The sequence below is a fragment of the Lontra canadensis genome, unplaced genomic scaffold, assembly GCF_010015895.1.
Source record: "Lontra canadensis isolate GAN:19392208 unplaced genomic scaffold, GSC_riverotter_1.0 scaffold158, whole genome shotgun sequence".
Classification (NCBI taxonomy): Eukaryota; Metazoa; Chordata; class Mammalia; order Carnivora; family Mustelidae; genus Lontra; species Lontra canadensis.
In genome coordinates, this window is record NW_022631152.1 from 937,139 (window position 1) to 964,454 (window position 27,316).

At 36.3% G+C, this 27,316-nt stretch overlaps 2 protein-coding genes across 4 annotated transcripts in view; one reads left to right on the top strand and one right to left on the bottom strand.

The window, feature by feature from the left end:
- The window catches only part of ITGB3BP (integrin subunit beta 3 binding protein), a 65,362-nt gene extending 46,069 nt beyond the window's left edge, over positions 1-19,293 (bottom strand). The window contains exons 1-2 of one of the 2 annotated variants that reach the window (XM_032844896.1): positions 19,157-19,293; positions 567-609 (exon numbers count right to left, since the gene is read on the bottom strand). In XM_032844896.1, coding sequence (XP_032700787.1) covers positions 567-609; positions 19,157-19,161 — 48 coding nt within the window. In that variant the 5' untranslated portion in view covers positions 19,162-19,293. The remainder of the gene's footprint in view (positions 1-566; positions 610-19,156) is intronic. The other variant, XM_032844895.1, reaches the window with a different exon arrangement.
- A 298-nt stretch (positions 19,294-19,591) lies between these two features.
- EFCAB7 (EF-hand calcium binding domain 7) overlaps positions 19,592-27,316 on the top strand; it is a 49,178-nt gene continuing 41,453 nt past the window's right edge. Inside the window, exons 1-4 of one of the 2 annotated variants that reach the window (XM_032844861.1) lie at positions 19,592-19,669; positions 21,908-22,095; positions 26,208-26,419; positions 27,048-27,134. In XM_032844861.1, coding sequence (XP_032700752.1) covers positions 21,909-22,095; positions 26,208-26,419; positions 27,048-27,134 — 486 coding nt within the window. In that variant the 5' untranslated portion in view covers positions 19,592-19,669; position 21,908. The remainder of the gene's footprint in view (positions 19,670-21,907; positions 22,096-26,207; positions 26,420-27,047; positions 27,135-27,316) is intronic. The other variant, XM_032844860.1, reaches the window with a different exon arrangement.

A 27,316-nucleotide genomic window follows, 5' to 3' on the forward strand; every position in this document is an offset into this window, starting at 1 on the left:
ACCAACATATGTCATGATATGTTAGCACTGGGAATGTACTATGACTAGATTTACAAAAAGTAATAGCAACAGTACATTTTTATTTTTATTGTGACAACCATGGTGAAATTTATTACACTGTTAGTATTTTATTGTTTAATTATGCCAGAATAGCTCAGGGAGGTAATTACATTTTTGATATAAAAGTGCTGTTAATGTTTTTATTTCAATTTAGCAGATTATAGAATACAGATTAAAGCACTGCCATTGTTCCATATTGTTTCTTGTGCATTTAAGTGGTAGAATATTTTTTCCACAAATAGTAAATTCATTTCTACTGAATTATTTTATTAAGGTTTCTAAATAATTTGCCTCTTAAGTGAAAACCTTAATCTGGCCAGGAATTTCCATATATTAGATTTATAAATAATATTTTATATAGAAAATGGTGTGCCAATCACAATAATGTCACAGTGTTTTTTGAAAATTTTTCTATTTATTAAGGTAAATTTCCCGTAAATTAAATTTCCCATAAATTAAAAATACATTCTTCTTATGCAATTACAAATTCACAGGTAAATACTTACATTTGCTTCTAACAGATGATCCAATTTCAGTGATCTCTTAACACTGCCAACAAAATATTTAAAGAAATCTTAGGTTTATATGCTTTAAGTAGCCAAATATTTGAGAGTAATAAATATAAACAAAGATTCTGAGTTACTTTTGCCAATGAAAGCAGAATACCATATGAAGAAAGCAATTTTTATGACGATGAAACTGGATTCTTTAATAGCATATTTCAAAATGGAATAATTATTCAAATGGATTTTTATATACGGTTTCATATACATTCACTATTGTACAATTCAAGCATTAAAGTCATATTATGAAATAATCTTAGTAAAAATGAATGTATTTGTGTTTTAAAATAACACTATTGAAAAATTAAGCATAAAGACAAAATAATTTATACAACTTAATGGAGATGTTGAAAGTATATTATTTGCAGAAATAATGTGCTAGGTATTAAAATAAAGGTATGAACAAGGTGAAAAGTTTTGCGCGTTATTCTAGCTTTAAACATGATTCAGTGCTACCAGACTATGACTTAACTGAGGAACAGATGCTCTATGTCTTTATAAGTCCCCAATCCATAAGAAACTATTTTTTGTTTCCCTCACTAAACTGATTCAGGAACATGCCAGGCTCTCTCTGTGCAAAATCTGTTCTGCTAAACTGGATGCCCAGCTGTTGGTGACAATGCTTAGAAAGGAAAGCTGAATATTTATAATACTTTATTTCGTACAGCTGTCTTCTAAAGAGCAGTCATCAACATTTTATTGAATGCAGGCTAAATGCTCAAAGGAGAAAAAAGGTCAATATAAATTAAAACTAGTTTTCCCAGTAATAAATGCAGCATCAAAAGTACTTTCTTGATCCCTGAGAAAAAGAAATTACATTATTTAAAATACTAGAGAATTTGAGCATAAAGCAAAAAAAGAGAGAGAGAGAAAAGAAAAAAGAAAAAAATAGAGGATTGTATTGTAAAGTTTATATTATAGAAAATTTTAAAAATTGTATACATATTAGAAAATGACTGTTCATAAATATTTACTTTTTTCCCCTGAATACTGACTTTCAAACAAGTGACAAGAACAAGAAAAAATAGAAGAGATGGACAATCTACAAATATTACGGAGTAATAAATATTAAATACGTAATTTAATCTATCAAAAAAGGGCTCACTTGGGCACCTGGGTGAATCAGTGGGTTAAAGCCTCTGCCTTCGGCTCGGGTCATGGGATTCGGCCCCACGTCAGGCTCTCTGCTCAGCGGGGAGCCTTCTTCCTACTCTCTCTCTGCCTGCCTCTCTGCCTGCTTGTAATTTCTGTCAAATAAACAAATAAAATCTTAAAAAAAATGTTAAAAAAAAAGGGCTCACTTAATTTTGCTATTATATCTACGTTAGCTTATCACATAACATTATTTCTTGAGATTGATTAAATAACTTTGAAAAATAACTTGTATCTTTTAGACGTCCACTTGAAATAAATTTAATGTGAATTCTCAATGAAGCAAGAAGAGAATACAGGTATGAACAAATAAAACTGGCACATGATCCAAAAAAAAGTGTATATATTTAGTTTTGGAATACATAGTACTCTATTCAAGTATATGAGATATTTGGGTATTTTACAAAATTTCGAAAGTAGAAATCAAAAATTAAAAGTACACAGCACAGAGTTTTTAAATTCTGTTTTTAAATGCTAAGATGTAATACTACCTATTAGAAGGAAATAAACCCCACCCTGATATTAATTGTTCAAAATATTACTTATTGATGACTAATTCTTAGAGAAAGTAACTCGATGTTTGGATTTAAGAGATTTCTGGTTTACTTCCCAGGTTTGATCTAAGAAGCCCAAGGAAATATATAAGTAAACAAGAAACTGAGCAGACTTGGACTGTTATTTTCCACTTTAACAGTTTAGTGAGAATCTGAAAAACATGATTTATTGTCGGTGATACAGTTTTCAGATAATTTAGGCATGTAAACTAAAACCTGGTAATATTTACAAGAATCATGAGAAGATTTAATAGATGAGACTAGGAGAAATCTAAGAAATCACTTAGTTCATCCAATAGGAAGAGTTGGTGTGATGTGCCCACTGTCCCACAGCTTTAAGGGCAGAAACTCAGATCTCAGGTCCTGTGCACAACAAATCTTTGTCGAATTGGGGAGGAGTTGAACAGCAAACCTACTAGAGGATTTTATGATGATCTATTAGAACTAGGCCCATTGTCAAAGTGTGTTATTGAATTAAGCACATACTGTATGCTTTTACTCTTTTTTTAATCTACTCTTTTATCCATTAACAACTATAAGCATGAAATTATGTTACATGGAAGAGGATGATGTTAATAAAGAACAGAGAGGACGAGATGGTTGAAACATACACTATAAAGAAAGAACAGACAAAACTTGATTAAATATATGAGGTAAATATTTTTCTAAGGTATTTACTCACTTGTTACCAGTGCCTGTTGGCAATTAAAAGTGGTGTATCTCTGGTCGTTCTGTAAAGTTATAAGTAGTTTTAGGGGTTACTACTTTGATTTTAAAAAATAGGATAGGCCAAAAAGGACTCAAATAGACATTTCTCCAAAGAAGATATACTGGTGGCCAGTAAAATATAAAAAAAGTTCAACATCCTTAATATTAGGAAAAGGCACATCTGAACCACAAAGAGATACCATTTCACAGCCATTAGGATGTCTAATATTAAAAACAAAAACAAAAACAAAAACAGAGAAAAAAGAACAGAAAATGTTGGCTAGGATATGGAAAACTGGAATGTTCACCTACTGCTGGTGGGACTGTAAAATGGTACAGCTGCTATGAAAAACAGTTTGGCAGTTCCTCAAAAAATTAGGTGTAGAACTGCTATATAATTCAGCAATTCCTCTTCTGGGTATATATCCAAAAGAACTGAAAGCAGACCTAAACAGGTAGTTGTACACCCATGTTCATAGCGGTGTCATTTCCAGTAGCCAAAATGTGAAAACAATGCAAGTGCCCATTGACAGCTAAATGAGTAAACAAAATGTAGTATAGATATACAATGGTATATTATTCAGCCTTAAAAAGGAAAAACATTCTGATACATGCTACAACACAGATGAACCTTGAAGATAACGTGCTAAGTGAAATAAGCCAATATCAAAGGGGCAAATACTGTATGATTCACTCAAATGAGCTACTTAAAGTAGTCAAATTCATAAACACAGAAAATAGTGGTTGCCAAGGGCTGAGAGGAAGGGTGAACAGGGGGTTAGTGTTTGATGGGTATAAAATTTCAGTTTTGCGAGACGAAAAAAGTTTTGGAGATAGATGATGGTGATAGTTGCACAGGGTGAATATACTTAATGTCATAGAACTGTACACTTAATGATTAACCTATAAACTTTGGGGGTGCCTGAGTGGCTCAGTTGGTTAAGCCTCTGCCTTTGGCTCAGGTCATGATCCCAGGGTTCTGGGATCAAGTTCTTTGTCAGGCTCCCTACTTCTGCTTCTCCTTCTGTCCCTGCCCCCACTCATTCTCTCAATCTCTTGTTCTAATAATAAAATCTTTTAAAAAATATATATTTTTTTAAATGGGCACTTATCTACTATATTCTAATTTCCTCCCTCCTACTAATAATCTTATTACCTCTGCAGATTACTTCCTACTTCCAACTTCACCCAAATTTACTCCTATGTCCATAATTTAACTACCGTGCTTCATTTTCAGTTGTACTAAGTTTAGATTCATTGGGATGAAAATTCTGGTTGCTACCAACATTTTGCTCTTGAGAATTTAGGAAAGATAAATATATTTGACATACAATTTCATATCAAGAAGAATCGAAAGTAACTATGTTTGTAGGATTAGTCATATTACTGAGACTATCCTCCCCTATTTTATTTAAATTATCACGTGGTAGTATCCTGAATAGGATTCTCTGATTCAACAAGAACAGAACAAGTACATGAGTTTTATTATACAAATTCATAAACACAGAAAATACTAACACTGGTGACAATATAAAAGAAATTACTCCAGAAAAAATGAACTTTCATTTGATTTATAATTAAGAATGAGGAATGATACCTCAAAAAACACAAAATGAATGCTCTGAGCTTCTCTCTTTTTTTTTTTTTTTGAGAGTGTGCAAGTGGGCAGAGAGGGGAGAGAATCTCAAGCAGTCTCCATGCTCAAGGTGGAGCCCAATGTGGGGCTTGATCTCACGACCCCAACATCATGACCTGAGCAGAAATCAAGAGTTGGACACCCAACTGACTGAGCCACCCAAGTGTCCCTTTGAGCTTTTCTTTAAAAACACTGGATCAGGGGTGCCTGGGTGGCTCAGTCAGTTAAGGGTCTGCTTTTGGCTCAGGTCATGATCCTAGTGTCCTGGGATTGAGCCCTGCATCAGGATCCCTGCTCACCAGGGAGCCTGCTTCTCCCTCTCCCACTCTCCCTGCTTGGGTTCCCTCTCTCACTGTATCTCTCTCAGTCAAATAAATAAACAAAATCTATAAATAAATAAATAAATAAATACAAACAAAACCACTGGATTAAATGTAATTTTGAATGGCGGAGCTGAGGGTAAGAGTGTGAGGAGACAAATAAACTTGGTAAAGCAAGTAAGAGTCAAAGGGCCTTGATGCTAAGCCGAATTCCTCCCCTAAGCTTTGGCAAATTACAGAATTTCACTAAGCTTCATAAAGTTGATAATACTGGCCTGTAAACTAGTAGGTAATTTCTGAATGGAAGATAAAAATACCACTTACAATGTCAGTGCTTCCATTTACTTCTCACTATAATGGTGATGACAATATTTCAAGAGTATTTAAAGGAGTGAGTATACTTGTGAGATGCTTAGAAATCCTTTGATGAAAGGCAATGACCAAATTCACATCCCATGTGACTCCTTTGGTGTAAATTGAGATATCTGAAATGATTTATTTTCCATCCTATGCATGAGAATGAGAAGGGAGAAGAATCTTCTATATCCCTTTTATATTCTTCCTTTCATTCAAGCCTTTTGTGTACTCTCAAGTGCTCTTTTGTGTTCAACATTCAAGTGGTCATATAATAATTTACTATCGCATATGGGTGAGTAGAGAGAAATACTACTTTGTTACATGTAGAAATATGGCCATCATGTGAAAGCACCTAAATAAATAATGCATCCTGTTATTCTTCATGATAAAATTGGCCAAAACCTTAAGCAGTTATTGGGTAACAGATGTTTTTTGTGTCAAAAGCTTCCTTATTAAAAGGTTAACAGAGAATTAGCTAAACAATTCTTATAGAAGTAAAGGGATATATTTGGGAATACTGACTCCATAAGATAAATAAATACAGGAGACATGGTCACTGGGCAAAATAAAATGAGAAATGTCATAAGATAATTTCATTCTTAAATGAGTATTCTCAAAAATGAACATTAATATTCATTATTTCCTCCTGTGAGAAACTGACATATACATATATGTGTGTATCATCTCACATACATATATATAAAGGACATAAGTTAAATCCTTTTAAAACTTATCAAAAGGGGCCAAATAGTTTTATCAGAATTAAATATGGGAAATGGGTGATATTTTACATATTTTTGGTATGTATTATATTTTATAGCATAAAAAATAACAAATTTACACTAATGTCTACCCTCCTCTTGAGAATCTAGCACAATCTCTAAGTTTTCTCTGACACAGTCCACATTGCATTAAGGATCTTTCTTTCTTTCTTTCTTTTTAATTTAAAGATTTTTATTTATTTATTTGACAGAGATCACAAGTAGTGGAGAGACAGAAAGAGAGGAGGAAGCAGGCTCCCTACTGAGCAGAGAGCCTGGTGTGGGGCTCGATCCCAGAACCCTGGGATCATGACCTGAGCTGAAGGCAGAGGCCTTAACCCACTGAGCCACCCAGGCTCCCCAAGGATCTTTCTACTCTGTAGCACTATATAGCACTTGTGTATGCCCCCTCACAAAACTTACCACATTGAAATAGTATATTTATATGCTTGTCTTTCCTCCCTGGACTAAGATATTTATATCATTAGCACCTCCTCTGTTAAGTGATAAAGTTAAATATCCTTGTTAAACTATCTTTCCCACAAAAATTAAGACTCCCAGCAAATACAGTATCTGTTCATATTTGAATGCCCAAAGCCTAACACAGTGATGGGAAGAAAAGTGTTATATAAATTAATGATTTAGTCAATTAATTGTATTTATTTTTAACTTAAAACTTCAGTCTCAAATTGAGGAATATATTTAATTCCTTTAACTTTTTATGATCCTCCAATTCTGTAAGGTAGTTTCAATGCAGGTTCCCAAAAGATGTCAATATTAACAGTCTTATCTCTAATATAGTCTCATACAGATTTCTGTCTTAATAGTTCTGGAAAAATCTAAACTATATTCAAAGATTGACTTTCCTTCATTTTTTTTCCTTTCTAAACTTCATCTAGAAGTAATTTTAGACTTTCTAGTTCCATTTTCCATATCTCTAAACTCTTATTTCTTAGCATTTTTTTGTCTCTGTACTGTGTATGGGCAATTCCTTCAGATCTATCTTCCAGTTGTCTAATTCTTTCTTTAATTATATCTAATTTACTGTTTAATCCACCCATTGGCGTTGTTGTCGTTGTTTTAAACAATTTGATGAGTTTTGGAGGTAACTTAATTTTTACTTAATTTTAAACTTAAAAAAAAAAAACTTTTAGGAGTAAGAGTTCTTATCTTTTACCTAGACTTATCACTTGTTTACATTTTGTCCTATTTATCATTCTCTTTTTCTCTCTTGCTCTAGTTCTTTCTTGACTTACTGTGGGTTATGCCCTGATAAACCCATCTAAGTTGAAAATATCTCAAGTTGAAAGTGTAATTAATACACAAACCTACAAAATTTCATAGCCTAGACTAGCCTATCTCACAACATGCTCACAACACATATATTAGCCTATAGTTGGGAACAATCATCTAACACAAAGCCTATTTTACAATAAAGTACTGAACATCTCATGTAATTTACTGAATTCTATACCAAAAGTAAAAAACAGAATGGTTATATGGGTATAGAATGGCTTTAAGTTTATCAGTTTTTCACCCTAGAAACTGGGTGGGGCTGATTGAGAGCTGTGGCTCAGTGTCACTGCCTAGCACCACAAAAGACTATTGTATTATGTATCAGTAGCCAGGGGAAAAAAATCACAGATTTTTTAAATGTACATATAAAGATACACAGAGCTAGAACAGAAAATACACATCTTTCTCTCTGTATATAGGCATAGTTTAAAAATCTGTGATTTCATATTGATACTTCCAGTGCCAAGCCAACATATTTTAAATTCCTCTATCCAACAATGAAAACCTAGCTCCTATTACATGCAAAACACTAATCATTTGCTCAAGCCTAGAATACACAGAAACCAGTTTCAGAAGTGCTAATCCAGACCCCTGTCCAAAGCAAATCTATTTACTAAGATTCAGTACTTGCATAATTGTTAACTGTAAAATGTAATTAAAGTCATTCTATCAAGTGTTAAGCAGTATTTTAATATAGTTTTAATCTGTATTTCCCTGATGACTAACAAAATGCTTGCTTGCCATTTATATAACTTTTTTTTATTAAGTATCGGTTCAAATTTTTGAACTATTATTTCAATGAGTTTTACTGTTTACCTAAGTTACTGTTTTACTGTTGAGTAAATCAACAGTATTTGATCCCAGGACCCTGAGATCAGAACGTGCGCCGAAGGCAGAGGCTTAACCCACTGAGCCACTGAGGTGCCAGAGATGAGCATACTTCTAATCCCTTTCACCTATTTCCACCCATCTGTCCTCTGGTAACCATCTGTTTGATCTCTACAGTTAAGAGTCTGTTTTTTGGTTTGGCTCTCTCCCTTTCTAACCCTTTGTTTCTTAATTTCACATATGAGTGAAATCATATGATATTTGTCTTTCTCTGACTGACTTATTTCTCTTAGCATTATTCTCTCTGGCTCCAACCACGTTGTTGCAAATGGCAAGATTTCATTCTTTTTCCGGCTTACTAATATTCCATATATATGTATATATATATATATATATATATATATACACACACACACACACACACACACACATACACACACACACATATATATATGGTTATTTGGCTATTGTAAATAATGCTGCAATAAACAAACACAGGGGAGCATATATCCTTTTGAATTAGTGCTTTTGTATTCTTTGGGTAAATGCCTAGTAGTGCGATAACGATGATCACAGGGTATTCTATTTTTAATTTTTTGAGGAACCTACATACTGTTTAGAGAGTGGCTGCACCAGTTTGCATTCCCACCAACAATGCACAAGGGTTCCTTTTTCTCCCCGTCCTTGTCAACACTTGTTTGCGTTTTTTTATTTTAGCCATACTGATAGGTGTGAGATGGTATCTCAGTATAGTTTTTATTTCATTTCCTTGATGAGTGATACTGAGCACCTTTTCATGTGTCTGTTGGTCATCTGCATGTTTTCTTTGAAAAAATGTCTGTTTATGTCTTCTGTCCATTTTTTAATTGGATTTTTTGAGGGGTTTTGGTGTTGCATTGTATAAATTTTTATATATGTCGGATATATCATTTGCAAACATCCTCTCCCATTCATTAGGGTGTCTTTTAGTTTTGTTGACTGTTTGTTGTGCAGAAGCTTTTAATTTTGATGTAGTCCCGATAGTTTATTTTTGCTTTTGTTTCCCTTGTTGTAGGAGATAGGTCTTAAAAAAATGTTGCTACAGCCAGCTGCAAAGAAATTATTGCCGGTGCTCTCTTCTAGGATTTTTATGGTTTCAGGTTTCACATTTAGGTCCTTAGTCCCTTTTGAGTTTATTTTCATGTATGGTGTAAGTGGTCTAGTTTCATTCTTTTGCACGTAGCTGTCCAGCTTTCTCAACACCATTTGTTGAAGAGACTATTTCCTATTGCATATTCTTTCCTCCTTTGTTGAAGATTTATTGACCATATAATCATGGGTTTGTTTCTGGGCTTTCTGTTCCACTGATCTATGTGTCTATTTTTGTGTCAGTACCATACTGTTTTGATTACGACAGACTTGTAGTATAACTTGAAATCTGAAATTGTAATACCTCCAGCTTTCGACAATTCATTTTCTTAATTATGTCCTTTGATGACCGTAAGTTCAAAATTTAGATGAAGTCTTAATCTATCATTTTTTCTCTTAGGTTACTAATTTTGTATCTTGCCTGAAATTTTACCTACCCCATGTTGTAACAATAGTCTCATATACTTCCTTCAGAAACTTTACCTTTACATATAGGAGTATGCTATATTTCAAATCAGTTTTTGTATATGGTATAAGATAGAAGTTGAGGGTATTTCACTAATATTTCTGTATGGTGTCCCAGAACCATCTGGACTTTTCTTTCTCCACTGAATTGCTTTGGCACCTCCGTGGGTCTATTTCTGGACTTCGGATTCTCTTCTGTTTTATCTATTTGTCCTTATGCCCAAACCACATTGAATTCAGAACCACTATAGTTAAGTCTAGTTAGCATATGTACTCCAAATTCATTCTTTTCAAGATTATTTACTCATAAGTCCTTTGCCTTTTCATAAAAATTTTGAAATCAGTTTTTCTATATCTATAAAATGTTTGCTGGGACTGACAGGAAATGCATTGAATCTAAAGATCAACTGGGGAGAACTAGTAATTTAACATTATCGAGACTTAGAGTCCATAAACATGCCCCTACTTAGATTTTTTCTCTAAGCAACATGTTCTAATCTTCAATGTTGAAATCTTAAGTGTCTTCTAGTTAAACTTCTTTTAAGTAGTTTTAAAATGTGATTGTATGGGGCACCTGGGTGGCTCAGTGGGTTAAGCCACTGCCTTCAGCTCAGGTCATGATCTCAGGGTCCTGGGGTCGAGTCCCACATCAGGCTCCCTGCTCAGCAGGGAGCCTGCTTCCCTCTCTCTCTCTCTGCCTGCCTCTCTGTCTACTTGTGATTTCTCTCTGTCAAATAAATAAATAAAATCTTTAAAAACATGTGATTGTATATGGAAACATTTAAGCTTCATTTCCAGGTGTTTCTTGCTAAAATGTAGAAATAGAATTGATTTTTGTATATTGACTATATGACGTGTATATTTGTTAAATAGTTCTAATAACTATTTTACAAATTCCTTAGTATTTTCCATGTTCATGACAGTATCACCAGCAATTCATCAATTTTACTTTTTCCTTTCCAACATTTACACTTCCTTTCTTTTTAGTGCTTTGTTATATAGAAGTGGTGGGAAGGCACATCTTGCCTTATTCCTAATCTTAGAGTAAGTGTTTAATGCTGGGTATGTTATGTGTATGCTTTTCAGAGGAATTTTCTACTTCTTAGTGTTTTTAGAATTAGAATTAGAATTTAGAATTAGAATTTTCTACTTCTAGTGTGTTTTTATTTTAGCATGAATGAGTGTGCTCTTTGTACAACTATTAATACGATCTCCTTTATTCTTTTTTTGAAAATGTTAATTGATTTTAAAATAACAAAACAATTTGTTGTGAATTTGTTATGAACAATATGTCCAATTGGGGTAAGTCCCAATTGGACATAATATATTGTCCCCTTTATATGTCGAATTAGATTTACTAATTTTTTTTTTTAAGGTTTTTATTTATTTGCGCCTGGGTGTCTGAGTGAGTTAAGCCTCTGCCTTTGGTTCAGGTCATGATCCCGGGGACCTGGGACTGAGGCCCACATCAGGCTCTCTGCTCAGCGGGGAGTCTGCTTCCCCCTTTCTCTCTCTACCTGCCTCTCTGCCTACTTGTGATCTCCTCTCTCTCTTTCTCTCTCTCTGTCAAATAAATAAAAAATCTTAAAAATTTTTTTTATTTGAGAGGGAAAGAAAGAGCACGTACGTGAGAATGTAAGGATGGTGGAGGGAGAAGCAGAATCCAGGCTCAGCAGGGAGACGGACAAGGGGCTCAATCCCAGGATGCTGGGATCATGATCTGAGCAAAAGGCAGATGCCTAACTGACTGAGCTACCCAGGCGCCCCAAGATTTGCTAATCTTTTGCTAAGGATTTTTTATTCCATGTTCATGAAATATATTGGTCAGTAATATTTTAATAATTCTTTTACCATATTTTGTTATCAGGTTAGGTAGTATCAGTGTTATGAGGATTAAATGAGTTGGAATATATATATGTTAAATATACATATATTACATATATGTTGTATATAAACTATAAAATTATATATAAACATATAGCCTAAAATGTATATGTATGTAAAATCTATGTATAGATTTTAAATCTAGTCTGATATTCTCTACTTTTTCATTGGAGTCTTTACTTCACTTAAAGTTACTATTTTGGAACCAGGCTGTTCCTGCTGAAACTGTGCTGTCTAGGAATTTTTCTTTTTTGCTCTAAAAAGAAAATCTTTTAAGAAATGGAATCCCTGTCATCAAAATGATTTAAGGGTACCCCACCTCTTCCCACCCCCTCTGTGACCCCAGGTGGTTTTACGTTTAAAAACTGTGGTCCTTCCTTAAATGAAATGACTTACCAAAAGTAATTTAGAACTTCAATGGCCATTATGGGAAACTTTCTCTCTCTCCAAACTTAACTTTTCTCAAAACTGAATTGGATAGCTACAGCTCTAAAACTGTCAAAACTGAATGGGATGCCTATTTTGATTACTATTTTGAAGCTTCCAAAAGTTATTGGGAAACTAAAATTGCCTCTGTGCAAAATATAGTTTCTAGACTAACTGAAGGAAAGAGAAAAGAAAGGAAGGAAGGAAGGAAGGAAGGAAGGAAGGAAGGAAGGAAGGAAGGAAGGAAGGAAGGAAGGATAGGCATCTGAAGCCTCTTTTTGGCCTTTCCCATCTTCTTTGTCTCAGGACATGTGGCAGATGTTCTGTGCTCAGGCTCTATCTCTGGTGCCATTTTTCTCCGCACCATCACCACCTCCCCTATTGTCCCCCATGTTAATCCTTTCACCAAACTTCCCTTTTCCTTCAAATCTTTCCCCCACTCCCTACTTTCCTGAACCTATAAAAATCTAACCCTTTAAAGTTAAGTCTTCTGAGGATCCTAATAAACTTCACATTTCTTATACTCTCTAACTAAGGCCAAATTACAAGCCATAAAGTTTCTTAAAGTGACTGAGGACATCAGTGGGTTTGTTGAAAAATTCAACATCTAGAAGACCAGAATTTTCTTAGAAGACAGTTTGGTGTTGAGTATAATAGTTATGTACGTGTTTGTTAGGCTTTTGTGTGCAAGCCTGAATTTTGTTCCAATTAGCAAGCTTAGGAAGAGCTACTATAATTGCTTGGTGGAGATTTCCAGCAATTGTTCTAGCATCTTGCCAAAGACTGGTGTCTGTTTCTCCAGATCCCTTCTAGGACGTCCCCACTGTGCTAGTTTCATCCAGTGTTTGGCCTGGTCCCCACAAAAGCGTGAAGACTAACTAACAGAAATCTGAGAAACTAGGTTATTAAGTTTAAATAACGTCACCCTTTAGATGCTGAATCTATCCATGTAGCATTTACCTCTATGTTTATTAATGGACTAAACTAGAATCTTTCCCTTTCAAAGGGATGAGGATAGAATGGGAAATCATGGCCCCTCCATATTGAGTTAACCTGACAAACCAGCTCACCCACACGCTAGATGAGTACTTTAAAACAAAGACATCTAAAATTTTCAATTCTCAACTCTAATAAATGAAAGCCCTTAAACAAAACAACCTTTCTCCCCACTAGTTTCTACTATTATTGCAAAGGGCCAGGACACTGGAAAAAAGATTGTTAACAAACTTAAGTGTTGAAGGTGCCTTCAGCCCTTTAAGCCAGACTTTCCAATGTTCTTCTAATTCCCTATGGAGCTCCAAGGAACTAATAGGGGCTCTTTCCAATCCTCTCTCTTAATCAGTTTGGAGAAACCACTCTCCAGATTGGGAATGAATCTCTCCATCCTTACTGACACTGGAACTATACTCTCAATGCTTAACCCCACTGCTATAAAACAGCCCCTGCCTCAAGATACTAAAGCAGTTCAAAGGGGAGGGGTGCTGAATAAACCTTAACAAGTTCTTGCCTCTTAACCTATTCCCTTCTGTTTAGGTGATTTAGAGCTACAGACCCTTTCTCCTTAGTTCCTCTGCCCCTATTCATTTATTGGGCTGAGACTTCTTAGAAAAATATTATGATGGAATTTCTTTCTTCCAAAGAGGGAATTGAAGTCTAAAATTTGATAGTAGTAACCAAAATAGCCAACCAAACAAATTAAATGACCCTTGAATCTTTTATTTGATCCCTCTGATGGCACTATAGCTGAGTCTGGGGACAATAATCAGTTGTCCCTCTTGGACCAGCTACCATCCTTTTTATGGACAAAGTCTTCAACTGGTGTTGGTAGAATCTACAGTGCACCTCCCATCAAGATTCAAACAGATCTCAAAACCTCTCCCTAGAACTAATCAATATCTTATAAAGAGTTTTTCAAGGCATCAAGTCCATAATATAAGATTACAAGACTCAGTGCCTTATTATCTCTTGCACTGGTCCCTGTAATTCCCCTATTTTCCTGTGAGAAAACTCAATGTCCAAGGATAGAGGTCTAAGACCTCTGCGCAATAAGTAACGCTGTTATCCCTCAGCACCCTACATTCCTAACCCCCACATACTACTGATATCTATTCCCACTAAAAGCAAACTTTTTACTATAACTGATCTTCGCAGTGTATTTTTTTAGTATTCTAGTTGATAACGATACTTTTGCTTTCACTTGGTAAGAATGATAATACACCTGGATAGTAATGTTCCATGGTTACAGAGTCCTTACTTTTCACAAACCTTAAAACTGAATGACAAGGGGCGCCTGGGTGGCTCAGTGGGTTAAAGCCTCTGCCTTCGGCTCAGGTCATGATCCCAGGGTCCTGGGATCGAGCCCCGCATCGGGCTCTCTGCTCAGCGGAGAGCCTGCTTCCACCTCTCTCTCTCTGCCTGCCTCTCTGCCTACTTGTGATCTCTGTCTGTCAAATAAATAAATAAAATCTTAAAAAAAAAAAAAAAAACGGAATGACATAAAGTTTTCTGTAGGTTCTGCTTTGTTATAATACACAGATGACTGCTTCTCTGCTCAAACCTCCTCACAGGACGACAGCATTTATCTGTTAAAACTTTTGGTCTTAAAAGGACATGGACATGAAGTCTCCAAAGAAAAACTACAGTTTGGTCAAACCCTGGTTTGATACTTAACGACACGTGACCTTGAAATAAGGACTACATTTAGATCCAGGATTTATGGCATCCTGAACTTCCCCAAAACCAAAACCAAAGCACTAATTACAATATTTTCTTGGACCAGTTGGCTGCCATTGAAATTGATTTCAAACTTCTCTTATGACTCAGACTCTATATGCTTTACCAAAAAACAACAAACTGACTCTATTATTTGGAAAGATTGGGAAGACAAGCTTTTGGGACTTTGGAAGATAAGCTTTTTGGGACTTTTAAAGAAAAGCCTTAAATAAAGCCCCCTGCCTTCAGATGTCCTAATTATCAACTTCCCTTTTTTTCCTCTTTGCATATGAGAGGGAAGGGAATACCCTTAGAGTACTCACCCCAAAACGGGGAGACCTTCATTAACTCATAGGGTATTATAGATAACAACTAGACCCTGTAGCACAAGGATATCAACGTTGCCTCTGCCTTTTTGGATAAAGCCAGGGAATCTCATCTTTGTGCTCCATGCACAAGAAGCCCTTCTTAATTCTCATTATACTCAACACTTTTTAGTCATTTCTTTTTTTTTTTTTAAAGATTTTATTTATTGATTTGACAGAGAGACAGTGAGAGAGGGAACACAAGCAGAGAGATTGGGAGAGGGAGAAGCAGGCTTCCTGCTGAGCAGGGCTCAATCCCAGGACCCTGGGATCATGACTTGAGCTGAAGGCAAGCACTTAACAACTGAGCCACCTACGCGCCCCTTTTTAGTCATTTCATCTGTGAAATCCTGTAACTGTTCCTCATATAATTCTTTCTTACTGTAGTGACTTTAATCTGGCTATTCTCCTCTCCTACACTGACATGACCCCTCATGACTGCTGATTGCTGACAGATTACCTTCTGACTCCCTGTAACAATTTACAGAAAACTCCTCTAATCAATACAGATTTTACATGGTTTGCTGATGGTTCTCATTTAAAGGCTGAAAATGGTTAAGTATTGTGCCGGCTATGTTACTGCAACTCCTTTGAAGTCATTGAGGTAGCACCTTTACCTCTGGCTACTTTGGCCCAACAGTCTGAGTTATGCACCCTTACTCAAGCTTATACCTTAGCCAACAGGAGAACCACAAACATTTATACCAATAGCCAGTATGCCTTTAGGGTAGTTCAAGACTTTGATATGTTATGGAAACACTGAGGTTTCCTTACCTCCAATGCGGATAAAATTAAAAATGGTTCCTATGTCTACAATTTATTAGATGCCATACTTTTGCTGCCTGCTCTGGTTAAGGTTCTGAGCATTCTAAATGACTCCTAAGCGACTCCCTGGATGCCAAAGGAAACCATCTTGCTGATACTTCTGCCAAAAATGCTGCTGTCAAGGAAACCAATGGCCAAACCTCTGTCATGTTCCAAAGGGATATTCCCTCAAATGATAATTTTGAAAAACTGACCAGAGACGTCCAACAATTGGCCCCAGAACAGGAAAAAATACTAGAAACCTAATAATTGTTCATTTGATTAAAAAAAAAAAAAAAAAAACCGACTTGGACCAATTAACAATCTGCCCCTACCAGAAATCCTAAAATTCCCACTATTTATCCCTGTACATGCATTAAACCATTGGTCTACTAACAAAGTGATAGTGTTCATGAACCAATATTGGTGAGGAAGTATTAATGAGGTCACAAAAAGTGCCCACTTCACTTGTCCCACCTGCCCAGAACACAATGCAGGGAACCTGCCTGCACAGCTCTCCAACACTTTAAATTACCCCAAAGACCATTCAGTTTTCACAAATGGATTTCATAAAGCTTTCCCATCTAATGGATTAAATATGCTTTGGTTGTGGTTTGTATGTTTCCTCACTGGACTAAAGTTTTCCTTTGTAGACTGGCCATTGCCTCTTCTGTGGCCAAAATTCTATTAGAAAAAAATTATCCCCATGTGGGGAACCTCTCTTGAGCTTCAGTGATTAGGGAACCCATTTTATTGGTTAGGTGCTTTAACAAGTCTGTGCTCTTTGGATAGTTTTACAACACTTTTATTGTGCATACCATCATCAATCCTCAGGGTTAGTTGAACACACTAATGGCACTATTAAGACTCAACTCCACAAATATCTTGGCCTAAAGCATTGCCTTTGTTCTTTCTAAGTATCAGACCCACTCCCTTGGGAACTCAGTCACAGGACATCCAATGCACTTGGCTCCTGATTCCTTTGACCCACAGTTGATAAAAGGAGATTATATTTCAATATTATAAAGGCCTAATTGCTTCTATCAAAACTAACTATACCTTGTTAGAGCAATCTTTCCCAGTGCACTCTCAGGAGACAAAAACTTTAAGCACCTCCTCTTGCGACTTGGGAGATTTCAGCTATTGAAAAAAACAAAAACAAAACAAAAACAAAGAAATGCCTCAGGAAAGACTCTCTTCAACCTAGTTGGAAAGCCCCCTATCAGGGACTGTCAGCCAACCCTTTTGTGCCAAACCTCAAGGAATGGACTCTTGGATTCACGTGACACATTCAAAGAAAGCATCAAATCCTGACTGGATCTGCACACCATCTGATCACAAAGATTTCCTGGAATTGAGGCCAACAATACCTGATAACACAGATTTCCCAAGATGTCTGGACCAGGCCTGTTAGAAGGTTCAGGATTCACAGAAGTCTCTCTTTTTCATCTGGAATATTAGCTAACTCTGGATTCTTATCCAAAAGTCATGGTTTCTGAATTTTCAACTTTACCGTATTATTAACAACACATTTGGTTCCAACAGTGCTTTTGAGATAACAATACTTTTTAAAAAGGTCTTTGAAGTTTTACTGTTTTGCAAAAAGTTCACCAGCTATTGCTTCATGTTTATGTAAGGGCCTACTTAGCCAGAGGGAGCCATTTTGTGTTTACGCAGGGAACTTAGATTGACCCTGCCCCTCCCAGAGGAACTTACTTGCAAAGCCCAGATACAAGGGCGGGTCAGGCCAGGAGGAGACATCCAATCAGTGGGGCATGCACATATCTACTAGGGTAAATTGAAATTCAACTGGCCACCTGTGTGTGACCTAGCATGACTGTGCAGTTTTCTCTGTGTATTGCAATCTCATTGGCCACCTGTGTATAGCCAGGCTCAACCACCTCTATAAAAGTTAGTCTGTGAGGCTGGGAGGGGTCACCTCTTTGTAAGAGACGGCCCTGACTGGTCAGTTTGATTCTCGATGCGTGGCGTGGAAATAAAGCTTTGCTTGACTTTCGCTTTGTATCAGTCTTGTTCCTTTGATTACAGACCCAACAGTTTATACCTACACTGTATCTTCTCAAATGCACACGATGATTCTTTCAGTGTGCTCTTGCAGTAATCATTCTGCTTTCATGACTGCTTAAAAAGGAGGCATGCATACATGACATGGGTTTGCTTCAGCAGGGGTAATTTTCTTCCCTAAGTTGGAATAAGTGCCAATATTTTAAGTTGGCTACTTTCAGATCTAGGATCCTGATTTAGAATCATCACACAATTTGTAATTGGTATGTTACTTTCCATTGTGTACTTGCTGCCTGTCAAATCTTTGTAAAAACCATGTACTCAGTAAGAGGATTTCCAAAGCTTACAGTCTTGATACTATAGACCATAGAGGGGAAAATGCCTTGAGAGTTCTCCCTGCTACCCCTGGTTACTCAAATTTGACCTTAATAGGTTTCCAATTTGTACAATTTCCCTCCAAAGTGGGATATAACACCCAGGAGAGATACTTCCTGGCACTAAGGGACAAGAGGTCACTGAATTAAGAAGAACCTGACTCTTAATCAGCAATGCTTTTGGAGAAAGATCTTGACCAAAGGGAGGAAATGTGAAAAATAATAAAGGGAAAGCCTCGTTAAAGTGGAGTAGGGAGGATAGAAGGGGAGGCTACAGGGGGATCTCATACCACTGAACGTCAATTATAGCAAGAACTGTCAATTACACACCCCAATAGAAGAGTGTCCACAGGGAAGAACCCTTAATTACAAGTCGCAATATGGAAAGACGCACACTGCACCTCCTACAAAATACAGACCACCCCTGCAACTCGGGCAAGGAGAAACCGTCAACTTGAACCTGAATTGACTGCCCTCCCACGTACTTTGGGTCAAAATGACCCCTCCCAACTTCTTCCTTCTTCTCCGTACAATAACTCCTCGCCTTTGCTGGACTTCACCTATGGTTTAGCCATAGCTTGCACGCAGCGAATTGAAATGCTTTGTTATTCCCCAGTACACCCATTTTTGCTAGTAAAAGAACAGGCTTTTTATTTTTAAGGACAACATAGTATCTACTCTTCTTGTTCACAAAGGGACCCAAGAAACAGCAGTGGGGTGGGGAGGGCGGATACCTACGGCATTTCGACATTCAGGAAAGCACCACCGCGAGTTAAAAGGAACCGAGCCCCTTCTTCCTAAAGCAGAGACCCGTCGGAGGGAAACGCCGGAGTCTGAAAAGCGCGGGCCTGCGGGCGCCAGACGCGGTGTCACACGCAAGGTGGCCCGCTGGAAACACCCTCCCCCTTCCAAGGGATCCGAGTGTATGGGGGAAAGGGGAGGAGAGTCTTATTAAGGACCTAGGACCTCATGCACCCTGCCAGTGCACCACAAGATCCTCTCTCCGCTCTGGTCATTCCAGACCCCGACAGACGAGCGGCACAGCCGTCTCTGTCCTCTCTTGATTCACCTCCCTAGATTTCTACCCGGACTGTTTGGGGAGGTGCTCTGAATCTTATTTCCGGTGGGGGGGGAGAGGCGCAGTTGCCATGGTAATTAAAAGAAAGGCCCAGGTCCGTGGGGCAGCGGTGAGAGGATCAGGAATCCGCGGAGAGAATTGGCGGCGCCTCCTCGCGTGCGAGCTGCAATTAGGTAGCAAACGGCTCGCTGTCTCTGTCTCTGCGCCGAGCCCTGCCTCGCTGTCCGGCTTCCTTTTCTCTCACCTGCTTCTTTTACTTCTCTGTCACACCAACGCTGGGTCCGTGTGCACCTCAAGTGTATATAAAACCGCAGCCGTGTCCTAGAGAAACCCCAAAACAGAGAGAGCTTGCCCGAGGTCGGCTGTGAACGGATTCCACCGTGCAGGGCCGGGGACTGGGCGGCTCTGTTTTCACTTGGCCCTTTAGAGAGGCCTTAGGCGCTTGTTAAAAACAAGTTTATTTTTCTTGCTATCGTGTGGCGGGTTATTTACGGAGCCATTTGCTGCGCTGGGCTGCCTAGGCCCCTGTCTTGGTCTCGGGCTGGAGTTTTCAGTGAAGGCGGTTTCCAAGCCGGAGGGGTGCGGTGATAGATGTGTTGAAGCTTCCGTTTAGTCTCTCGTCACAACAAGGGAAAGAATAGAATTGTGGAACATTTCTGCTGTGGGATTTCCACGTGAGGGAGTCACCTTATTTGGAAAGCGTATTCGAGGACGACCCCCCGAAAAAATTAAAAAAAAAAAAAACAAACCTTAAATTTTAAAATGGCTTGCTGCGAAATGAACGTTCATTCTTCTTTTCTTATCAGAACAGTTTCCGCACGCCCCCCCCCACATTCGTGAGGAGATGCGTGCACGCATATGTGTTTAAAACTGATGCTTAATTATCGTGGTATCAATTTGCAGTAACCAGACTGTGACACCGCATCCCTATGGGGTCCTTCTAAATCTGGTGTAATATGAAAGTGTCAGGCAGGCAGTCTGTGTATTATAAATAGGGTACTTCATCCATGATAAGCGATTATTATCTTTCTTTCCCAAGTGTAAAAGACCTATATAATTCAAGAAGGTGCAAGTGATTTAGGCCTCCTGAGTAAGAATCCAATGAGTCCTGAAGGGGACCCTACCTGTGTCGTCTTATTGTTGAACTTGAAATATTCAATTTATTAGGTTGGAATGTATTTTTAGAAGTCAAAGCTGGGTAAAATGATGTTGGAAGCGGTTAGACCACCAGCACAATTTAGTGCCTCAGAGTAACTGTTGTACAAGAAGCCTTCATTCACATTAATAAAGAAGAAACTGTTATCAAAATGTACTGCCTCTTGTTACTGCTAGCTGGGTGACATCTCTGTCCCTCAATTTCCTTATCTGTAAAAGGGACAAAAAGTACCTGACTGCTGTAATAAGGATAAATTAGGATGTATGATAATTCTTTAAGGCTTATGAGCCGAAGTGCTATATAACCCCACAACATTATTAGTAAGGAATGCAGTAAAATCTCACAATAATGCTGTAAATGGGATCCAAAAAATTCAATCATTCAAAAGGTTGGCCTGCGTTACTGAGTTGTTGGTGAAGTGACCTTTTGTTCCTGCTGAGGGGATAGATGCCAACTGCTGATCACATTACATCCAAAGTCTCATTATTGTGGAGTTTCACTCTTTCAGAGTTTATTTAGCACTTATTATGTGCAAGGCACTGTTCTGTATTCTTCACACGTATTATCGTATTTAATCCTCTTGACAACCTTACGAAAACTTAACTTACTGTCCTTTTTTTTAAGATTTTATTTATTTGAGAGAGAGAGAGAGAGAGCATGAGAGATAGAGTGAGCACAAGTTGGGGGAAGGTCAGAGGGAGAAGCCGACTCCCCCACTGAGCAGGGAGGCTGATGTGGGACTCTATCCCAGGGCCCTGGGATCATGACCTGAGCAGCAGGAGACCACTAGCCAACCGAGCCACCCTGGTGCCCCAACTTACTGTCCTCTAAGAGTATTGTTGTGTGCTTTTCCTTTGCTCTATGATACTTATTTTGTTTTTTTTTTTTAGAGATTTTATTTATTTGACAATACTTATTTTGTTTTTTATATTACAGCTTTGCTTTGGCTTTATACTTTTGGCTTCTCATATATATATATATATACACACACACACACATATATATATGTTGCATCTCATATATAGTTTATTTCTAAATATACATGTATATTTATATATATATGTATGTACTGCCAAAAGCTTATTCTAATTTAGCATATAATAATACAACCAGATGCATAGTATAGTTGTCTTTTCCCCCCCACATACAAAAACTTTAATGCATTGATTCCTCTTCTCCCCCATTTGAAAGGCAAGGTGACATTTGCATTTTAGGGGATTAACATTGACTAAAATATAAAATTATTTTCTAATAGAATGGCCACCAGTCCAGGAAGAGATGCAGCTTTCTCCAGTCAGAAGTCAGCGCTTTCAGAGAGTCCTCGAACAAAGAAATTTCCACTAACCGAAGAAGAGCTATTTTATATGAATTGTAGAGCTGCCTACTTAACTGTTTTTAAAAGCAGCTTAGAAAACATTATTTCGAAAGAACAACTTTACTTGGGTAAATTTTTCTTTAAAATTTACATATTTTTCCTTATTTGTTGAAAGTTAATAGATCAGAAAGACAGGAGTAAGAATTACTTTGTTGGATCATCCCAGTTTCTTAGGGAAGCTTGAGGAACGGAACTACATTATGCTATTATACCATTTTATATATTTATATATTCTAGTAGCTTCAAAATAAAACATTCAATGTTCATACAAACTAGATTAGTATTTTTAAAGAGTCCATCAATTACTTGCTTAAAATATTTTTTTAAAAATTCTTATTTGGTACTTTAAGATTTATATAAGATTCTATATATATAAGATTTATATAAGATTTTTAAGAGTCTATAATAATAGAATTTAAAGCTTGTGGCATCTGAATCACTAGCCTGAATTTGAGCTACACTGGGAAAATGTAAAGAATATATAAAAACAGGTTGAATGATTATAAGTGATTATATATTCACATATATTCACATATATATAGATATTAATCTATATATATGTGAATATATAATCACAATGACATAGATTGTGATTATATATTCACAAACTGAATACTCATGTCAGTTTCATCACAGCTAATAACTTCATGAATATAGAAACTGAGTTATTTTGCCAACTTTAGAAGTTGGGGTTTCCTTAAAGAAAAATTCTGACATAATTTTGCAATAATGTCTTAGGTTTGTACGCAGTAAGATCTCTAATTGAGGAAATCCATATTTGAAATATGAAAATTGAAAAGATTAAATTTACATTTTTATTATAAACTACAATTTTAGTTTTTCTTTATTCTTATGAAAGTAGTGTGAAGTCATGAATCTCCTGTTTAAAAGTTTAACCTGTCTTTCATTATTATGGCATTTAGTTTGTGAATCTATGTTACTATATGAGTAATATAGAATATATATTACTAGGTGAGTATATGAGTATTACTAAGGTGCTATCAGTTTTAGAGAATTATCTGGATAATTCAGTGTTTCTTCAGTTTATATACACTTTCGGTTTTATGGTGAAATTCTCTTTGTATCATAATGATTGAGTTCAGATAATCTAGATTTTTAAAAAGTAGGGTAAATCAGTGATATCTTTCTTACTACTATATCTTTCATCTATTTCTTTCTGCCATTTATGCCTATAACATGTGCTTTGACATTCCATTTCAAGGTTGGACAGGACAGTACCATTTTCAAAGTTTTAGATTTCCTTTTTCTCCCAACTTATAAATAATATAGGTATTATGGATTCATGTTAAACCTTAAAGTAAACCCTGGCAAAAGATCAGTATTTTCATGTAAACCTTTAAACATTTACAGTTACATGTTTTTATTGTTATTAGACATAATAATGGACTCCAACTAATTCCAAAATTAGAAATTTAGTTACATTAGTAATTACTGAGTTATACCTATTTCTTAGATATGAGAATGTCTGCTTACTGAGTACATGTTTAGGCATAATTAATTTTATTCTGAGAAAGTTGTTTTGTAATTAGTAGTACATTAAAAACCCGTTTTTGTTTTGTTTTTTTTACAGAGGGGGAGGGACAGAGGGAGAGAGAATCTTAAGCAGGCTCCATGCCTACTGAAGAACCCGATGTGGGGCTTGATCTCACAACCCTGAGATCGTGACCTGAGCCAAAATCAAGACTTGGAGCTTAACTGACTGAGCCATCCAGGTGCCCCCAAAAGCCATTTTCTTATTAAAGACAGCATCAAATGTATGCTGACCTGCCACTTGTGGGAAAGTTACATACCCATTGTCTCAAAGCTGTACAAAAAATAGCATTTTCTTTCTTTTTTTTTTTTTAAAGATTATTTATTTTAAAGAGAGAGCAAGACAGACAGAGAGCACAAGTAGGGGGAGGGCCAGAAGGAAAGAATCTTTGAGCCTATTCCCCACTGAGTGCAGAGCCAACAAGGGGCTCCATTCCACAACCCATGACATCATGACCTGAGCTGAAACCAAGAATCAGACGCTTAATTGACTGAACCACCCAGGCACCCCTCTTTCTTTTTCCTTTCCTTTCCTTTCCTCTTCCTTCCTTCCTTCCTTCCTCTCTCTCCCTCTTTCTTTCTTTCTTTCTCTCCACCCCTCACTTGGAGGCTTGAACTCATGACCCCAGATCAAGAGTTGTATGCTCCACTCACCAAGCTGGCCAGACACCCCAGCATTTTCTTTCACATGGACTTTTGACCTCAAATCACAACTTCATTTAGGTCCTACTTGTATTCTTACCTTTTAAAGGGTGGAGGTTGGCTGGGGATGGAATCCTAAAACACGTGTACCTTTTCCCTGATTCTCTTAATAGATGAATTATGGAATTGTTCATTTATATGCTAGGCAAATACTTATCTTTTGTTCATTCCTAGGGCAGCATGTAATCAGGGCTTTTGTCTACATCCAAAATAAGCCTTTGGAAATTAAAAAAAATTACATTGTCTCCACTGCTACAAATTCCCACAAAGCCTTCCTAGGTGCAAATTCTGTTGCCTTTAGGTGATTGTCTTGTTTCCTTTTCTCTGCCAAAGTTTTAGTTATCTAGGTATGCTGCACTGTCATAAGCTGGAGGATGGGAACATTTCTCTTAGTCTGTGGACTTCTAATATGTTATTAACCTTAAATCATGACCACAGGTAGCAATTTTACACTTCAGGTGTGGACTTCCTATTTAGATTAGAAACTTTAGCAACCAAAAAGTTTGAATCTCTGAAAAAAAAAAAAAAAACCACCCTGTATTATGCTTCTACACAGTGAATGTTCAATATAATGGACTCACAATTATCCGTATTTATCACTCTGCTCTAATTTCTATTTCCTTGATGGTATTTTTAAAAATTATTATATATATATTAGTCCTTATGATCATTTTTTAGTGCTGATTGACAGTGCCCAGATCTTGTGAAATCTCACCTAAGATAGTTAGAAATCCCCAATATAAGGCTTTCTAGTAGAAGTTGGTAGCAAAATTCAGGACAGTTATACCTTTAATTTTATTAATTCCATCCATAGTGCTTAGGAATCTTATCACTGGTTCATTTTAGATAGTATTAAGTCTTAATATGTAGAGATTTGTTTATGTACAAATTACCAGTTTACTTCTTTTAAACTGTACAAAATATAATTGTTTAGAACCATTATATTTCAGTGTGTATGACATACACAAATACAAAGCCTTTCTCACATTGTGATTTGTTACCTCACATTGATATAAGGGCATGCCTTTTAAAACAATAACATCTCATGAATAACTGGTTATAGGAGTATTTTTAAAGATTCTGGTTAAGAAAAGAGTAATTCAATCATTGCATCGCCGTAATAGACTTTTCTCAAAGTATGTTGAGATTCTTGAGTTTTAGCAAGGCTATAACTGCAAATAGCTAAATTTTGTGCATTTTTTGACATCTGTGACGTGATTAATATTTTTGAAACCCTAATATCTAGCAATGATGAACATTTTAGATATGCCTTATTAACAATAATTTTCTCAAATTAATGATTTCCTTATTTCATTAAAGTATTTGTTGGGGGGCGCCTGGGTGGCTCAGTGGGTTAAGCCTCTGCCTTCGGCTCAGGTCATGATCTCAGGGTCCTGGGATCGAGCCCCGCATCGGGCTCTCTGCTCAGTGGGGAGCCTGCTTCCCCCTCTCTCTCTGCCTGCCTCTCTGCCTACTTGTGATCTCTCTCTCTGTCAAATAAATAAATAAAATCTTAAAAAAAAAAAAGTATTTGTTGGGCCAGAAAAGTAATAATTAATGCTTTTTGTGGTTATTCTTAGGTCCTCAAAACAATTAAATGGATGATTGTTTGTAATCTTTTTTTTCCAGGCACTTTTACAAAGTAAATCATGTTATCAGTTAAACCATATAGGTTGAGAACCAACTGTCAGAACAGAAAAATATTTAATTCTGGTATTAATAGATCAAGAATCTGTAGCTGGTAACATATATATTTTTTCATTTTTGAAAGTCAGGCATACATTGATAATCACTAGATTATGAACCCCCAAGGTATGTATGTACTTTTGTATAATATTATAATATAATATAATGATGGAAAGAAAAATACATTCAGATACCAATCCCAAATGTTACTATAACAAATAACACTTGGTTTTTTGGACAGCTCTACAGCATGCAGGAAGAAATCCATCCCAAAAGACCATTAATAAGTATTGGACTCCTCAAACTGCCAAACTGAATTTTGATGATTTTTGCATAATTTTAAGGAAGGAGAAACCTACTTCAAAAGCAGAACTACTAAAATCATTTAAGCAATTAGATGTAAATGACAATGGCTCTATTTTACACACTGACCTTTATAAACTTCTAACAAAGGTAAGATTTGTGAAATAGTTTTGTAATATGCATTGCTGGCAAAACTATTTGGAATGTAGCTTTGGCTACCAAGGCCACATTAAAAATAATTATTTCATTGGCAGGTGAAATGAATCACATATATGTTGTTTATAAAGTACTTAAGGATCCTTCTGGATGAAAGGTGCTCTGTAAATAAAACATAAAGTATAAAATTGAACCCATGTTGCAATCCCTTGTGTTCCTTTGCAATTATTTGCTGCCCAGAATGTTTTGTAATTTGGGAATAGATGTGATAAGTAAAAAAGAACAAAGTATAAATGGGATTGGGAATCCATTCTGATTCTTGGTATACCGTGAGAAACCATCATTACTCTAAATTCAGTGATAATATTATTACTGGTTTGATGATATATATTGTTGAAATTTAGTAAACTGAAGTGCATACTTCTACAAAATTGAGTAAAATTGTGAAATTTTATTTTATTGTTTCATTCTTGCTCAACATAATACTCATTCTGAGATTTATAATGAAACCATATAGTCAAACTGACTTATAGAAAAAATTAAAATGAATTTCCACTCTGCTCTTTCCCTCTCATAATAAAGTGATTGTCATGTTTCTATAAAATAAATCTTGTTTTTTCAGAGAGGTGAGAAGATGACTCATGAAGAAGTAAATGCCATAATAAGTTTGGCAGATGTAAATGCTGATGGCAAATTCGATTATATCAAGGTACATGAGATCATGTTAATGTAAATTTGTATACTGTGTAGGAGAAGAATTTTTAAAGGAGCATATCTTTTTAATATTGGCAATGACATACTTAATATGTTGTGTACAAATTACAATTGAAATTTAATCTGAAGAGTATTGTCTTCTGATGACTATATTAGAAATAATCAAGGTAAAATACA